Genomic DNA, 18,515 nt, shown 5'->3' with positions numbered 1-18,515 from the left:
GTTAAGGATAGAATTCGTAGAATTTGTCTTTTGGACTGGGCGAGACCCCAGGGTCCCTCGTCCAGGAGACCTGACCTTGGGCGTAGGACACGCCATGACCTTGGGCCTACCTTCCCGAAGCCCAACTAGCCCATTTAGATAGACTAAAGGCGCCAAAGCCCAACTCCACCTCTATAAATAGGAGGGGAATACCAATTGTAAGGGACTCTTGGCTCATTTGAGAAATAATAGCATTGAAATTCAGTTATATTTTCTCTCTCTAAGCGGTTAGAGTTTCTCTCTCTAAGCATTCACATCACTTTCCTCACACTTTGGGTTCTACCTTTCCTCTCTATGTTCTAGCACGGAACATTTGGCGCCGTCTGTGGGGAGCGGTAGATTCTATTCCTAGACTATGTGGATCGTGATTCAGTGGAGTAAAGCTTGATTTTCTATACGATTTTCCTCATCCGGACTTGGTTCTTGGGTTATTGCAATTTGATTTCGAAAAGTTCGATCCTCTAAGAGACTCTCCGTAATTCGAAGGTTTTTGGCGGAATTTTCATTTTCATTAACGAAGTTTGATGAAGACGCCTCGCCAATGACGTGGCAACGACGTCTCTTCCCCGCGCACCGCAAGGAGCGATAAAAATCGTTGTGTAGAAGCACGTCGAGCGCTAAGTGGCGACTTGAAGATGCAAAATGAGTGTTTACAGGAGCAGTTGAGGTACTATCACCTCTGGCAGTGGAATCAAGAGGAGGAGGAAGTTGCGGCTGCGGCCGGAACCAAGCCTTTCTCGGCGGCAGTACGAGAGGTGACTGTACCGGACGGCATGACGAACCTCGTGTTGGAGGCGTACGACTGACAAACCAGTCCAAAGGATCATCTGTCTCGTTTTGATGCGAAGATGGCGAAGTACGCGGTTTCTGACGCTGTGAAATGCAGGATGCTTCCATCAACGTTTCGAAGTGCGGCAAAGGAATGGTTCACGAATCTGCCTCCAGGATCCATAGCTAAGTTCCGCGATTTCTCATCAAAATTCCTTGACCATTTCTCTGCAAGGACGATCGAGGATCTGTTTGATATTCGGCAGGAGGAACGTGAGACCTTGAAACAATATGTGAAACGATACAGTGCCATATCTGCGAGGTTCGAGGAATTGCAGCCACGCGTGTGCGTGTGCGCTTTCAAAGGCGGTCTGTCCCGGGGAGAATTTTATTGCGAGTTGAGTAGGGAGCTGACATGCTCAATGGTGGAAGTCCGCGCCCGAGCGCAGGACTACATCTTAAAAGAGGAAATTGAAGCGCACAAGAGGAAGGGCGAGCGAGCGGCAAAGGTGTCGCTGGCAAGGAAAAGGATACAAGATAAGGAAGCAAGTCGCGAGCAGAGGTTTGGGGAAGCTGGCCGGTTCATAAGGAAGAATAAAGGACAGCTACTCCGCCCGAAAACGAGGGATAGAAAGCACTGGTTCCCTCGCCGAGAAGCGAAGGTAAGCCAGCGAATGAGGTCGCAGGGATGCTCAAACAAGGAGTTAGCAAAGTTACTTCTCGAGGCGGAAATTTAGAACATGAACAGAGTCGGCGAGCGCAGAAAGGACCCCAGGATTTAAAGCCATACACGGGAAGTTTGGTAGGTTTCTCCGGGAAGCAAGTTCAGGTACGTGGCTACGTAGAGTTGATACAGTTTTCGGAGTGGGCGAGGACGCCGAGCTGTTGAGGATAAAATATCTGGTCCTACAAGTCGCGGCAGCTTATAACGTCATCATAGGGCGATGTACCTTAAATCGCCTCCATGCAGTGATATATACGGCCCACCTTGCGGTAAAGTGTCCCCTACTTTGCGGAGGGATAGGGAAACTAGCAGTAGACCAAAAGGGGGCGATGAAGTGCCATAGCCATTGCCTCAACCTGTATGGCAGAAAAGGAGCTGGCGACGGGCACAGGTGCCACGAGATTGGGACGTCTGAAGGCGGTGAAGGTGAACAAGAGCGTTTGGGAGCACAGAGCCAGAGCGAAGGCGACGAAAGGAAGGGGAGGAATCAGGGCGAAGAATCCCGTAGCATAGGGGAAGGCAAGCTCTACGCTCAAAAAGATAATGAGTGGTAAGACGAGAACTGGGACATGAACGCTACCAGTAGAGGAATACTGGCAATCGAGCCTAGAATCACCAAGGAACAAGAACAACGCTTGAGTGAACTAGTAGAAGATAACGTTGACCTCTTCAATTGGGGGAAAAGAGGAACTGTTTGTGGGGAGCCGCCTGCATTTGCTTGGCCCCCTCGGAAGGCAGGAAAGGGAGAAACTCATCGTCAGACCGGGAATGAAGGAAAGAAAAGAGCAGAACGAAGGGGTAACAAGAGGGAGGGCGAACAACAAAGGGATGGGGACAGAAGACCAACGAAGTCAGCTCGACCCGCCAATCGCGAGGAAGGACAGGGACAGATCCCTCGCCAAATAGAGAAGGCAAAGAAGGCGAGGAAGACAGGATGCTGGGAGAAATACTCTGATTGAAAAGGAGACCAAAAAGCAAGGACCAAAATAAAGATGCACTCTTTTTCTCCGACACGGGAGTTTTTTAACGAGGCATCCCTCGATGTAAAAATTTAAACAAAGACGGCGATCCCAACACGACCTTGATGTCTGGGGATCGCTCCAGAAAGTCAGGCGCTGACCGTAGCCCCTGCAGGCGACGTGTGCGGATGAGCTTCCCGTCGCCACCCGTTGGCGGCGTGCGCGAATAAAGCTTCTTATCCAAAGAACCTCCCCGAAATTTGGGCGAGTCGAGTCTTCCTGAAACGCGGGAAGCATTTTTTAACTAGGCCAAAAGTTACGGGTAAACTCATATGGCCATTGGGCCCCGAGCAACTGTAAGTCCCCACCTAATAAGGCAGGAGGGGTCGCACCTGCTCTTACGGGAAATATTGGTGCGAACAAAAGCCTCGGTAAAATACCGAGCGAAAGTCCTAGTTATACGTAGCACACTCTCGAAAATTACTCACGCAAAACTGGGAGACTAGCACTAAAAACACGTGCTAAGCGGCGATCAACGAAAGGCGAAGATAAGTAGCGGGTCGCCCGCCTCGCCCACTTAACTATCCTTCGCTCATTTAATTATTCATTTATTCCTTCATTTATCTGTTTGTGTCGTGACGATTTACTAACTCGGTTATTTGTTTGCTCGTATGATTCATAATGATGCACGTCAAAACAATTCAGGAAACAAAACTTTTATTCAAATATTTGACTTTATACATTCAAAAGGGAGGATCTCTTCTCATTTTCCTACATTCTTTGCGTTACTCTGTCCTCACATGCTCCAAACGGTATTGCCTGTACTCTAGGTTGCATAGTCTTCGGCTCAGCTCCAGCTTCTTAGGACTTTCTTCCGCTGTCTCCAGAGCTGTTTTCACTACTCCTATCTCCTCCAGCAGATCCAGCTCCCGCCGGCAGAGCTCTTGAATCTCTTCCACGAAGCAGAGGAAATTTCTGAGGATAGCGTCCATCTTTTGACTCAAATCCATTCCCAGCAGCTTGTTGGTCAGGTCGTAAACGTTGGGATCCTCCGGATGCCTAACGTTGATGAAGAGATCTTCATCAAAAGCTTTCTTTTTGAGCTCTTCCAAACAGGCAATGTAGGATGTCATTTCCTTGAAGTTTTAGAAAGCAGATGAGATGTGAAGTTTGTTGCGTTTTGGTTCTTTTTTATAAGCCCGGTTCAGTCTCCGGAAGTTATTGCTGGACAAGTTTCTCGAGGAGTTTTTCTTAGAAAAGGAGCGACTTGCAATAAAGGCTTGAGCGTTCGTGGCCGGTGGTCAACTGTAAACCGTTGGAACGTGGAAAAGAAGCATTTGGGCAGACGTTTGAAATTCCTTAAGAGGAACGTCCCGCATAGTTTATCTCCCGGCGGGAGGCGTACAATTAAGACTCATAACAAAAGCAGTAAAAACTTGGGGTTCACATTAAAAAGAAGAAAAAAAAGGGAGACCCTTGGTACAAAGATAACAAAGATAATCTAAGGACTCCTAACATTTTGAGTTGGCTATACGTGTTCTTCCGTCAGGAAACGCTCGGCGACGAAGCCTGGAGGATCGTCGGGCCCGACCAATCCTGTGGGTGTAACCCTCTTAAATGCCCCCATTTGGCTGAGATCAATCAGAGGATGGAGATGTTTGACTTGGGCTTTGGTGAGGAAGAAGCCTCGGCCGCGTTCAGAAACGGCAACAACATCACTCTCTAACCTCAATCTTTCTTCTAAGGCCTTCGCGTCAAGATGGGCTTGAGTCTTCGCTGAGGATAGAAGATCATCTTTCTTCGCCAGGTCAGATCGAAGGTTTTCAAGGTCGGCCTCCGTCAAAGCTATTTGGTCTGCTTTCGCGCTCGATTCTAGCTGCGCCTCCTCCCGCAGCTCTGCAAGAGTTTTCTCCAATTCAGAAATCCTCCTATCTCGAAACTCTAAGCTAACTTCAGCACGAGCGGATTGCTCGGCTAGCTCTTTGGAAAAAGAGTTTTCCTTGGCGATCACTTCGAGATCCTGAGCAAGTTGAGAATTGAGAGCGCGGAGGCACGCCACTTCGGATCGTAATTCGCCAGTATCCTAGGCGGAGCTCCTATAGTAGTGGAACGCGTGGAGCACTCCCGCCACAGCCCCTTCAGAGACATTATCCAAACCACGCAGCTTAACAACTTCATCCATTTGCGCCATTTGGGCTACTGTCAAAGTTAAAGAATACGGGAATCCCCGACTCACAGACCCTGAAGAGGGGGTGGAAGTATGAGCAGGTGGAGGAGGGGCGTTGGCAGAAGACGTCAGGTTTGGACCAAGCGGCGACGAGATAACTGTTGGACGGGAAAGTGAGCCGTCGACAAGACCGTGTTGGGCTGGAATCGTCCCTGAAGGCTCGCTGGAATTCAACCTTTTCGGGGAAGGGCGAGGATCCTCCTCGCCAAGGGGCCGTTTTCCGCTCGCCTGGATTCTCAATAGAGACGCCTTGTCGCCTTTCAAATTTATTCGAGGGGGAAAGGAGACGTTATTTTTCTTCTCAAAGGCCGCCAGAAGCTCCTCATCGGCACGGTGAGTTTGTCCTAAAAATAAAAAAAAGGAAAAGGTAAGCTGGTAGAAAATAGAAAGAACGAGAGGGGTAGAAGAGGAAGATTTACCAATCACGCGAGAGCTGTCTGAAACGGCGAGAGCAGTCTGAACGAGAGGGAGTCCTCAGACGGGTCAATTATTTGGCGCGCGCCCTGAGTCCAGTCGAAAGGAAATCGAGCGGTGCCATCTCTGTGTGTGAAAACCTCAGGATATTCGTGGGACACCACAACCTTGAAGAATTTCCGGGCTAAATCGACGGTGATGCTAGGCCAGATAGGGTTGAAGTGCTGACGACCAGGCCTAGCTTCCAGGGAAACCCAGTTGCGCTGCGGGGAGGGCTAAACAGATACGCGATAGAAATAAAAGAAGGTCGAAGGTTCAGGTTCCTGGTGAATCGCGTCGCAGAGATTTTCGAAACACTAGAGGAAGGCCCAACTGTTGGGATGAAGTTGACTAGGAGCCACATTGATATTGTGAAGAACGGAGCAGATAAAAGGGGAAAAAGGAAATTTAATCTTCAAATTTGTGAACATATACCCATACACATAAAAGAAGTAAGGAGCACCCACGAAGTCGTCTTTGGGACGAAGCCAAGGGCGTTCAAGGGGTGAGCAGGCACTGACATACATAAGCTTGTCAAGAGGTTTCTCATGACAAAATCCGCCGGATTCTGTGGAAATCTCCCAAATGGACGATTCTTTTTCCAAACTTGACCGTTGGTTAGGCATCGTCCCGGCGGGCAAAGCCCTCGCGGCGGGAGCACTTAAAGATTTCCAAGTCCTCGTTTGGAAGGCAATGACGTCTTTTTCTTCAAGAGGAACGCCTCCTAGAGGGGGCGAGAGAACATGAGGAACGCACCGGAGAGGGGTGGCAGCGACGACATTATGTTTGGAACTTTTGGTCTGGCGCTTTGGAGTCATTGCAGAGGGATTGCAAGGAATAAAGGTAATCTTGACACTGGACAAGTTCGCGTAAGGGAGAAGAAGCAAAGGTTCGTAATCGTGAAGGAACGAAAGGGGTTAGTGAGATAATGCTGTTATAAGCGGGGAGTGACGTGTAGAAGGGAACGTGTAGGAAGAAGTTGTGGACGGTTACCGAGAGATGTGGAGAAAAAAGAGAGGTTGTGCCCCATGACGTCAGGAAATGACATGATTGCAGTTGCGAAATTTTGGGGAGTGAGAAAGACGCATTAAATGAAAAGCTGCAACGGTTGCTGCCGATTGGTTAAAATTCAAATTGTCAAAGTTGTGACATGACTGGAAGGGACATGTCAAAGGTAGCGGTTGATATTCTGTGGATTCACTGACCCTGGCGTCACTTCAAGGCTCGACGCGTGGGATGGACACAACACGCGACCGAGTGTCACGATTCAAGGCACGTGCATAACTATGCTGAGGCGGGTGGACTAAAAGCCGCCACAAGCCTGCTTGTGGACTGGGGTCGCCCGGAAGAAGAGGGCGCAGCTGAAGGTCCAAAGTGTGGATTGCAAAAGGCTTTATTTATCAGGCCATGTTGGCCATCGTTTTTCACTTCTAGATTTTAAGTTTTTAAGTTTTAGTCGGCATCCTTAGGGCTATCGCCTTGTTTCTTGCTTAAAGACACACTTAGCTCTCATGCTTCGAGCTCGGTGTCTTGTGGACTTGTGGACTTGGCGAGACCCCAGGGTCCCTCGCCCAAGAGACCTGACCGTGGGCATAGGACACGCCATGACCTTGGGCCTCCCTTCCCGAAGCCCAACTGGCCCATTTAAACATACTAAAGGCGCCAAAGCCCAACTCCACCTCTATAAATAGGAGGGGAATACCAATTGTAAGGGACTCTTGGCTCATTTGAGAAATAATAGCATTGAAATTCAGTTATATTTTCTCTCTCTAAGCGGTTAGAGTTTCTCTCTCTAAGCATTCACATCACTTTCCTCACACTTTGGGTACTACCTTTCCTCTCTATGTTCTAGCACGGAACATCTTTATATGAATTGTAGCCCTTTCCGGTAGGAAAAGTTTCCCGTTGGTTTCATATCATTTGAACATGTATAGCTCTAGTTATGCCTAATTTAGTGACCGAGGGTCGATCTATTAAATGAACTCCGTTTTTCCACAAAGATCAGTTCAGTTAGGACTTAAAAAGTTAGAACTGGAAATATGTATCAAACATGAAATGTTCTCATGGATGTTATAGAACTTTTGACACTAGTCTCATGTTATTTGGATATATTTTGGTTGAGTTATGACTAATTTACTTGGTAGAGGTCAACATAGGAAATTCAGCAAAATCTGTTTTGCATTATAGACCTAGTCTCGCCCATGAGTTCATTGACTTAAGTTCTATGTGAAAAACATAGATGAAACTTGTTTCTTAGCTTTCTAGGAAGATAGATATCATCCAATTCGGTTTAGTTTAACTCAACTAATGTCATGAGAAAAAAGAAAGGTAAGTGAAATATATGAGTTGAGTTTGTGAATTTGTTGAGTTATGTGTTAATATGCTTGTTGTCTCATAACCTAATTGGATGACTTGGGTAGTGAGAATATATTCATGATATGGATGTTCGGTAACATTGAGTGAGTCATATTGTATATTACTATGATACCTATGATCCTATAATTATCTTGTATAAGTGATATGTATGTTTGATTAAAACCGTACATGAGTGATTGTTGTATGCGTGTTAAGATTTACATATGAAGGAAATGACTGTACTTGTATGTCAAATGTTAATGCATGACTTATGAAGAGTAAAAGTATAGAAAGACATGCTACATAAGCAAAGAAAGACTATAACATTGCAGGGCAAACCTAACAACTTAAAGAGGGCTAGTATAAAGGCGAATCCTGAATGTTGAATAAAAGAGAAAATAAATACTATAACATTGTGGGGAAAACCTAGTGACCTTAAAGAGGGCTAGTATAAAGGCGATTCCTGAATGTAAAGTAAAAGAGAAAAGAAAGACTATAACATTGCAGACAAACCTAGTGACTTTAAGAGGGCTAGTATAAAGGCAAATCTTGATTGTAGAGTAATAAATGAAAAGAAAGATTACAACATTGCACGGAAAACATGGAGACCTTAGGAGAGCTAGTGGAAAGGCAAATCCTGGGTGTTATTAAAATGTGATATAATTAATTGTAAAAGTGTTTGAAGGAGGATTTTTCATACCTTCCACACGGGTATGTTGGAATGTCATTGTTGTAAATGGTTTTACTATTGTCACAGAGTTTTACTCACTATGCTTTGGGGTTATGACATTCTAGGTTTTACAGAGAAGTTTGCATCACAATTCAAGTTAAGTAGTCGGATCATGGTCACAATGTGGGTTGCACACTTTATGAAGTCGATGTACTTATACTTTTAAGGAGTTTATTGTATTTGGGCACAGTTTTTAAGTGATGTAAATATTTGAAATATAAGAGTTTTATAAACTCTGTTTTCCATAGAAAATTAAGCTTCTTATAAAAAAAGTATTATTCAGTATTTATAGTTAGGGTGTTATAATTGGTCTCTTCTCTACAAGTGTCGGATCATCCTTATGTCGATGTCCTTAGTCAAATAGCACTTGGTGGCTTGCTGCTCAGTTCCATAGCAATATAGTGTTCTCCTTTGTGAATAGAGAGTGCAACGCCGTTGCTGACCGGCTGGAAAATGCAGCTCTGTCCTTCCCTCTGGGTGAACACCTGTTGGATTCTCCTTTTGGGGGTTGTCCCTGTCTCCTTGGCTTGGATGCTAGAGATTCTTTGGTTCCTGGGCTTGTAGTTCCTGAAATTTAGTTTTTTGGTTTCCTAGGGCCTTGCCCCGTCATCTAACAAAAGAGAACGCTTTTCCTAAGTGTTGATTTTAATTTTATTCAATGCTTTAATTTTCAAATATAGGTGGAAACTTTGGATATATATAAGTATAATGTTATTGGGATCCTTATTGTAATCAAGAATATGAATATCAAAGTAACATAAGCTGGTGTCTTTCTTTCAGTTGAAGGTAATAATAGTGTCTCCAACTATGTTTAATAGTATTTTTTTTGGAAAACCAAAAGGATATATATTAATAAGCAAGATTGGAGAAAACACCCATTTGCAAAGAGTCACAGTACGATAAAAACAGCAGCTACAACAAAAACAACTACAAAGAAACAAGAGAACAAAGGAAAACGATTACAGGGAAATAAAACAAAGAGCAGAACAATAAAAGAGAAAATGTCCAGTAAGCTAGTGAACACAAAACTAGACAGAGCAGCAGCATACCAGAGGCGCAACTTTGAAGTGCAGCTCAACAGGTTCCAAGGTTGAGAAAGGAGCACTATGTTCCAACACAGCGGCTTAGAACAGGACCAAAACCGAAACACAAAAGCTCAGAGAAAGGCACCACTGTACTATGTTTAATAGTATACCACTTTTCTTTCTCAGTTAATTGCTTTAAACTAGTTTGTTTTGTAAAAATGGGAGAACTTTGGTTAGAGTGAGGAACTTACAAGATATCTTTTTATACTCTAAACATTTTTAGGATCCAACCAAATTATGTTATCGGATCCAACTAACTTATGTGATATGAATGAAAAAAAAAAAAACTCGAAATATCTCTCGGTAAAAGTGGATGCTAAAATCCAACTAATTCTCAGCTCCAAGGACACCCCAACAAAACAGAGTTGTTAAAGGAAATAATTAAACATTATAAGAAATGGCAATGACCATGATCTTGGAAACATCTCTTCCCAAATCGTTCTGGTAGAAGCCATACATAAAACATGTTACATTCAAAGTAGGATTTTTGTGAGACCAATTCTTAAGAAGACCCATTATGAATTGTGGAAAATAAGAAAACCCAATGTTTCATACTTTCATCCTTTTGGGTAAGTTTGATCTTCAGCTTGATAAAGCCAGCCTGGAAGAGGACTTTACCGGACTTGAAGTATATCATGGAACAATGCATTAAAGACCTTCATCGTCTAACAAAGTAGTCATCGTTTGAGAACCTTGTTCGTCTGCTAGCAAACCATTGTCTAACCATGAATGATCGTCTGAACAAGTCACAACCTCTAATAGAATAAGTCTTCCAAGAGAATCATGATACAAATCTGTTCATCCACCTAAGCAAGTGATTAGCAGTCCATCATAACATGTTAGAACAAGATCGTTTTTCACAGTAATTGTGCTTTTATTTTTGAGATTGAGTGGAAAGTCGTATCGCAAGCTTTGAAAAATGAAGGGTGGAAAGATTTAAATTAATTTGAAAGAGGTCAAGTTTGGCCACTTGTGCCCAAACCCCGTGGAAAGTCTATCATTGGTACTAAATGGATATTTAGAAACGAGACTGACGATGGAAATGTCACAAGAAACAAAGCAAGATTAGTGAATGTTATTAATTACACTTAAAATTTTGCTCTTATAGCTAGAATAGAAGTAATTAGAATTGTGCTTGCTTTTGTTTTTCAACATTCTATTAAGTTATATCCAATGGAAGTGAAAATTGTTTTTTTAAATGGTTTCATTGAAGAAGATGTTTATGTAAAATGGCCATGGAGTTTTGAAAAACCCAACTTACAAAATCATGTTTACAAATTGAGAATATCTTTATGTGTTTGAAATTAGTCCTTAGAAATTGGTATAACAGACAATCATTTTCTTATGAAAAATGATTTTGAAAGAGGGAAAGTTGACAACGCCCTTTTAACAAGGAAATATAAGATGATTTTTCTTTAGTGAAAAAATTTCAAAGATTTATCTAATCTTATGCTAAGTGAATTTGAAATTAGTATGATGGGAGAATTGAAGTCCTTTCTCGGTCTCCAAATTCGTCAAGAAAAGAATAGAACTTGAATTCATTAATTCAAGTACATCAAAGACCTATTCAAGAAATACAAGATGGATGGATTTAAGATAATGAGCACTCCAAAATGCATCTTGGCTCAATACAAGTTAAAAGTGACGAAAGCTCACCTGTAGACCAAACGAGATATATAGGTATGATTGGGTCCTTGTTATCTTTAATGTATTATGTTTAGTGTTTTCTTATATGAAAGGTTTCAAGTAAATTCACAAGAATATCATCTTAAAGTTGTTAAGAGAATTTTCAGATATCTTACCTGTACAACTAATCTAAGTCTTATCTATGAAAAAGGTGAAGATTTCAGATTGAAAGGATATTATGATGTAGACATATTGGAGATAGAGTTGAAAAAACGGTACAATTAATTTGTGAATGCCATTTTGTTGGTCAATGTTTAATCTCTTGGTCAAGTAAGAGACAAAACACAATTTCTTTACCCAGAGCTGAGGCTGAATATCTAGTAGTTGGTTCTTGTTGCGCTCAAATGCAATGGGTTAAGCCTCAACTTGAGAATTGTCGTATCTTTGAGCATAAAATTCTCTTGCTTAGTGAGTGCTATTATGTGACACCCGGGGCTGACGAGGGCGGGGAGTGATCGCCGGTGCAGTGAGGCACGGACAAGGAGCGGCTCCTGGCAGGCTTCTAGGCGGAGGGACACATGAATGAACCGATCTCGCACCCGAACAAGAGGTATTCCGAGGCTGTATAGGTATGGGACTAAACAGTCAAGGAGGGCATAAATGATTTGATTGGTACTACTCATAACAACAAGATGCATCTTCTTTTCGGGAGCCCAACTCATAAAAACTCCATAGTTAAGTGTGCTTGACTTGGAGCAATATTGGGATGGGTGACCTCCTGGGAAGTTTTTCCAAGAAGTGCGCGAGTGAAGACAAAGCGCACTGAAAAGACTCGTGTTGTTACCGTGAGGCCAGTCGTCAGATCGAGATGTTACATATTAATATTTCAAAAATCTTTTGAGCACCATAGAACCAAGATATAAAAATTAGACATAATTTCATTAGAGATGATGTTACTATAAGTGAACTTGACATGTCTTTCTTTAAAGAGTTTAATGGATATGCACTGACAGTGTAAAATAGTTTTACACAGACATCCAATTGAATTCCGTCAAATCAGAAAATATCTTATTCTTTTAATTAAAATTAAAGTCAAATGTAATTATCTCTCCTATGTGGCATGCTTTGATTGGATGACTGTGTAAAACTATTTTATACTGTCAGTGCATATCCATTAAACTCTTCTTTAAAATTGAAAATCAAGTTTTTGACATTCTCTTCGAACCCTTAATTAAAAATATATTTTTGTGATCTTTTGAGAAAGAATTGGCGTGGATCCTTCTCTATAAATTGCATATATTGTGTGAAACTAACACGGTAGGAATTGAGACACTTATATTGGAATTGCCTAGTCTTTAAAAATGAAAGATGGTGTCGTCTTCCCATTCACACCGTATTTACAATGCATGTTTCACCATCCTTCCATCATTTATGGTGGCATCATCCATATTTCTAAGTCCAAACGAAAAGTATGCAACGTCTATCATCATGATGTCTGAAACATCCTCACAGTCATTGGTGAATGTTGCACTAAAAATGCGCACGCGCAAGAGGAAGTGCACTCAATCGCCTAAGAGATATACGAGGGTGAAGTCTTCGTTATCAAACCCACAGGACTATGCAAATAAGTAATTCAAAACGGTAGATAAATATAATGTTTAGGCAATGAGAAGGTGAATATTTGTTCAAGATCACACGAGAAAGCAAAGCAAGCGTAGAAAATATCAGATTCAGAAGGCCACGAGACTACAATGATATTAGATCATCTCCCCCAACTATTATATATGTTAGCGTAATTATCTATTATGTCAATCATTCCCTCTTAAAACATTAGTTCATGATTAAGTTATTGCTAACTTCCCTAGCAGAATACACTCACTTATAAAGGTGATCAGTGAAAATTGGCATGAGATACATAGAGGTGTCCTATGGGTACTTTACTACGTACCTAGACATAGGTAGTTGGAAAAATATTGAATTAACTCTAAAGCATCTAGTTAGGATTGAGTTATTATTAATTCTCTATTTCTTTCTCTCTTATTGTTTCAAATATATTAATCCCTCTTGTTAGGAGCCAATTAATTATTAGTGATATGCTTAGCTACTCTGTATAGAACTAAGCACATAAAAGAGAAACACAATCACATAAACGAATTATAAATAAAAAATATATAATAAATAGGGTTCAAACATGGTAGTAAGTATCGTACGATACACCAATACAATATGCGATTGGATACGTTTTTTAGGCCTGGCGATACCAATCACAAGTGTGTGTATCGATTTTCCCCTGTATGAATCGTTTGTACCGTATCATGAATCGATTGTTTCGTATCATTATTCTCTTATATCGTATCATGAATCGTAATTTCTCCCCTGATTAGTTTGAACTTTGAAGTTTATTAAGTTGTAAGAAGTATGAAAGTATTTTGCATTTGTCATGTCATTGATGATTTCGAAGGAGATGAACACTTGCATTTTGTCATCTTTTAATTAATTATATGATATATAGCATATATTTTTCATTTATGACTTACTTTTGTGTGTGTTTGTATCGTACGATACATACGACGATACGATTCACGAGTCAATAAATAGGTCTTCCGATTCACAATACGATTCACGATTCAACTACCATGGATTCAAATCATATCCTACATCGCACACTTGAGAGAGGATTTAGCAAGAATCATTTTGATGAAGCGCAACGTAATCCTAATCATGGCTATAGAACAAATATAAGAAAGGTATATCCAAAATTGAGCACGGTCCAATCTACCATGAGTGCTCAAAGTGGATTCCATTGTAGAATTCATCACTTTCTCCCTCTTTTTAGGCTGCGCCTACCGTGAGTCAAACTGACCCACGGTGGTTCAGATTGACTATATGAGTGGTATGACAAAAATAGTCTTCCTTGCTTAAATTTTTCCATCTTTCTCCTTCCATCATCACCAACACACTGACTTTGAAATAACCAGGAATATATATTTTAAAATGAAAAGCAATATGGTACTTCTCAATCTAGCACAATGGTTTGGTTCATTACAGTCAGAATCACATGAATGAAATCTGAGTTACCGCAACAGCATGTATGGAAACAACTTTCATGTTTTCAATTCATCATATTTGAGGTACTCAAAACTACAGCCATAAATCTGAATTTTCACATTTAGAAGACGCTGCACACCCTTGCTAGAGATATAGTAAGATATTAACAGAGATCCAAAACTTGAAGATTAATTTATATTGCATGATAAAATTAAGCAGAACAAGACTTGATTACTGAAACAGGTTTGGTGGTGTCATACTAGAGCAAGAAGGTTCAGATCTGGGTAACGGTGGCACCAGATCTGGCTCAAGGAAGGAGAAATTCCTGGGTTTGTGAGGAGGAACTCATAGCAGAGAAGGAGAAGAGATGGAGACGTTTATAGATCGGTGAAGATTGATAACTCTTCCTCCCTCTTTCCAACCCTCAATTCAATCATCTTGTATGTTAATCCTTCATCAATCGCTGCACACACCCAATTTCCCATGCCATGTCCGCGTCGATTCGCCATCTGCGCGCTCCTCCTTGAGGTGGCGGCGGTGCGGGTTTGAGTGTTGGATTGGAGGTTCAGGTTTCCATTATTTCTTCTCCACCTTCTAGTACTGAATTTGGGGCTTCTGATGGTGGGTTTTCTGCTTTGGATGGTGGTTACAGTGGCTGGGCTTTGCAATAATGGGGATGGGTCAAGGTTGAGGAAGATGAAGGAGAGTTTTCATGGAGGTTGAGGTTGTTTCAGGCTTTGACAGAGGATGGCGCATCTCCGACCCGTTTCCTGCAAGCGAACCAGATCTGGTTGTGTTGAGTGGTGGTGGCTGGGTTGCGGTACGCAAAGGAAGTGGTGGCGGCGCTGTCATGGGAGAGAGAGGGGTGGTGGCGGCTCTGGGTTCTCAGAGGTAGGAGAGAAAGGACGGTAGTGGGGTTGAAGGAAGCATTGCAAGAGACAAGGGTATTTTAGTAAAGTTATATATATTTAATTAATGAATTATTATTATTATTAGCTGATCTGGACCGTTCAAATAAAAAATATTAAATCCAATGGTGAAAATGTGAACTGATCCACCGCTGACCCACGTTAGGCAAAACCCTTCTTTTTACCTACTTTTCTTCAGTATTTTTCTTTGTCCATATTTTGTCTTGTATATGAAATTTTTTTTTTAGAACAAAGAAATTTATATATATCATAAAAATAAATCATGAGTATATGAGTTCTAGATATAATGCAATAAAAAGGTACAAAATGATATTATAATCAAGTTATAAAACATGCATTATGGATACGCATCAATCTCCCCACGCTTGCATTCTGTTTGTCCTCAAGCTAGCTTTCAGACCATATAAACTATAGGCTTAATTAAGTTTTTGTCCCCAACCTTTTACCTAAATATAACTTTAGTCCCTAATCGTCGGAGTTAGTGTGGAGAGTGGTTCCTTTTTTTTTTGCAAAATAGTTGGTTTTGGTCCCTCCGGCTGTTTGGGTCAACGCCGCTGATGTGGCCTTGCCACGTCATTTAATGAGGTCTAGGTGGTTTTCTTTTTGTTTTTCATTTAAAAAAAACCTAATTAATTTTAAAAAATGAAATTATTCAAAATTCTAAAAATAAAAAAATCTTAATGGCAACAAATTTCCTATTGATCTAAGGTTTCTATCAAAAATATTCTCCTAACGTGTTCTTCACCTCAATTTACAGAATAGGAACTTTTCAAGTCAAAACAAATTTCCAAAACAAAAATTCCTAAAAACAAAAATTTCCAAAACTATATCCCCAAATCTCCCACCACCAAAATCCCTAACCCTACCTCTCTTGAAAGACGCTGGCAAGGTCAAGACGGCGATGATGTCAGAGCTCACAAAGGTGAAGACAAAGGGACACCATCGCATGCGATTCAATGGACAAGGTGCTTGTGATGAAGGCATTACGACGAGGTCGACACCAAGGCGTTTGTGGTGGTTCTAATTTCGGGTTTGGTGGTGATGGGCGAATTTGGTTGTGATGGTGGTGGGTGGTGGTGGTTTATGGACGGTGCGATGTATGACCAATATTTGGTTCTGTTGTACATCTCTAGGTTTTGATGATTACAAGTATATATTTGTTAATGAACAATTTTTGTACTCTAACGTTTGTCTTTTATATGTTTGACAACATATTCTGATTCTGATTGAAAGATGAATTCATCAGAAGTCAAAGACCAAAGATTGACCATTAATTCGCTTCTACACTCACTACGTTCTGATCAATGGTAGAATATTCCTTCAAGCTTTGATAATGGGTTCTGAAGATCAAGTGTTGAAGACTCTGAAGATCAGAAGTTCTGAGTGAACGGCCAAAGACTCTAAAGACTTGAAGAATCTGAAGACCCAAAGAGAGTTGGTTCTGAAGATCAAGTGCTTCTACTTTGAAGACCAGAAGTTCTGATTGAACGGTCCAAATGCTGAAGACTCGAAGTTCTGAAGATCCACGCAACCTCGTGACTCTTATTAGAAGCTTCACAAGCTCAAATATTGAAGCGCCTCTGAAGATTAGAACTCAATAGCAAAAGGCAAGCGTCACTATCCAAAGTACAAGCGCACTGTACTATTCTGACCGCCTACCTAATGAGGATCAGCCATTGCAGGTTCTGGAATTTCCAGAATTGCCCTCCAACTGATAGAATTTCACAACGGAAATATCACTCAAGGCTTGGAGTATATAAAGGCTGAAGAAAGGAGAAATGACTAAGAAACTTATTGCAATCAAAATACACTCAAGCGGATACCTTAGCAATCTATTTCTTCATTGTTCTAAATCTGTTTACACCTTGCTTGTTTAGAAGCACTCTTTTGTAAACTAAAACTTTGTTCAAAGTATTTGTAATTCCTTAAGGGACCAGGTTAGGTCAGAATCCTTGAGAAAGACTAAGACTTGTGTGTCTTAGTGGTTGTTAAATCTTAGGTGTGTTAGTCACGTAGCAAGTTGTGTTGGTGTAGTTGTAATAGCCCTTGATTAGTGGATTACCTTCATTCAACGAAGGAATAAATCACCTTATCGGTTGGACTGGAGGTAGCTTGAGGATTTTTTCAAGTGAACCAGGATAAAATCACTGTGTCCTTCTCTCTTTATCCTTTGCACATTTATTCTTTGATACTGAGAGATTTGCGTGAAATTTTCAAGGAAACGTTTTTATTTGCAAAACCCTATTCAAACCCCCACCCTTTCTAGTGTTTTTAATACCTTCACGCGGGTCTTGCAATGGCGGTCTACACTGCACAACGTGGTGGTTCTGGCCGCAACATGTGGAAGGAGCGAAGGTTGCGGCTGGTTCCGATTAGGGGTTTGCTTGGATTCGTGGTGCCTGGGTTTTCTTCTTCATCTTCTGATTGTGGTTGGTGGTTCTTTTGTGGTTCTGAGAATGGAAATGATGGCATTGGCCCAAACGGTCGGAGGGACCAAAACCAACTATTTTGCAAAAAACGAGGGGCCTACACTTACGCCGGCGAGGGACTAAAGCCATATTTAGGTCAAAGGTTGGGGAGCAAAAACTTAATTAAGCCTAAAATATATGCATCACCACATAACCAACTAGATCAAGCAATGAATCTTTTCATGTGAAAGGGGTAATGATAAAGCATGCATACAAGTTTTATTCCCCCTACAAAAGCATATAAATCATGAGTAGATTTTTGAAAGACTTAACCTAGACATTTAGCACTTTGGAGATCACACAGGTCACCATCACTCAATGGGGAATGGTGCATAGAAAGAATTCACTCAATCTATTAGTAAGGCACAATACATAGACCATGTTGAACAATCAACACTAGAATAAAGTCATATACAAACAAGTGTGTGTAGAAAAGGACAGACCTCTTTAGGATTGTAATGGGGTTTAAATGCAATGCAGGGCATGATTTAGAATAACAGGATAAGAAAAGAACTATCGACATTTCACGGTGAAGTCATTTTACTTTAAGCACAATAGAGCATTTATTATAGTTCACTAGGATTTTTCACTATTGGAAGGGATTTGCGGCGTAAAACCAATAAGACTCTTTCATTATTGTTTCTGCTCTTTCCATACAAATCCTAGCAAAAGCACGTTAATTAGTAAATAGTGCTGAATTCTAATGATAGCATTGGAACTTGGAAGGGATCCTCCTCTTGATTTAACATTATAGATAATCACATGAAAATTATTAGTTGATATCACTCGTTTTTTTACTATCTTCTTCTCTGATTTCCAAAAGCATATTAAATTTACCTCAATAAAAATATTCTCCAACTTGAAACTAATATTTTGTTAAAATACTTCCGGGGAAGTATTTTTTGTCTGGACCTCATGGTTGAGGGATAGGAAAAGATGAAAATGGAATTGAGTAATTTTAATTTGTGAAAGTTTTATCTTCATTTAAATACTAAATTATAGAGACTTTATTTCAATTTGAGAATATCCCTAAAACCTCTCATCATCTCTATCTTACTTTCTCATTATATATTAGTCTCAATACATTCAAAATAAACTATTACT

The 18,515-nt window shown here is 41.0% G+C and overlaps 1 protein-coding gene across 1 annotated transcript; it reads left to right on the top strand.

Moving 5' to 3' along the window:
• Positions 1-887: 887 nt before the first annotated feature.
• On the top strand, positions 888-1,544 carry LOC130735999 (uncharacterized). The gene has a single exon (XM_057587862.1). The coding sequence runs from the start codon at positions 888-890 to the stop codon at positions 1,542-1,544; it is 657 nt and encodes a 218-aa protein (XP_057443845.1).
• The last annotated feature ends 16,971 nt before the right edge of the window (positions 1,545-18,515 follow it).

The sequence above is a fragment of the Lotus japonicus genome, chromosome 2, assembly GCF_012489685.1.
Source record: "Lotus japonicus ecotype B-129 chromosome 2, LjGifu_v1.2".
Lineage (NCBI taxonomy): Eukaryota > Viridiplantae > Streptophyta > Magnoliopsida > Fabales > Fabaceae > Lotus > Lotus japonicus.
This window is presented reverse-complemented; position numbering and strand designations above follow the sequence as displayed.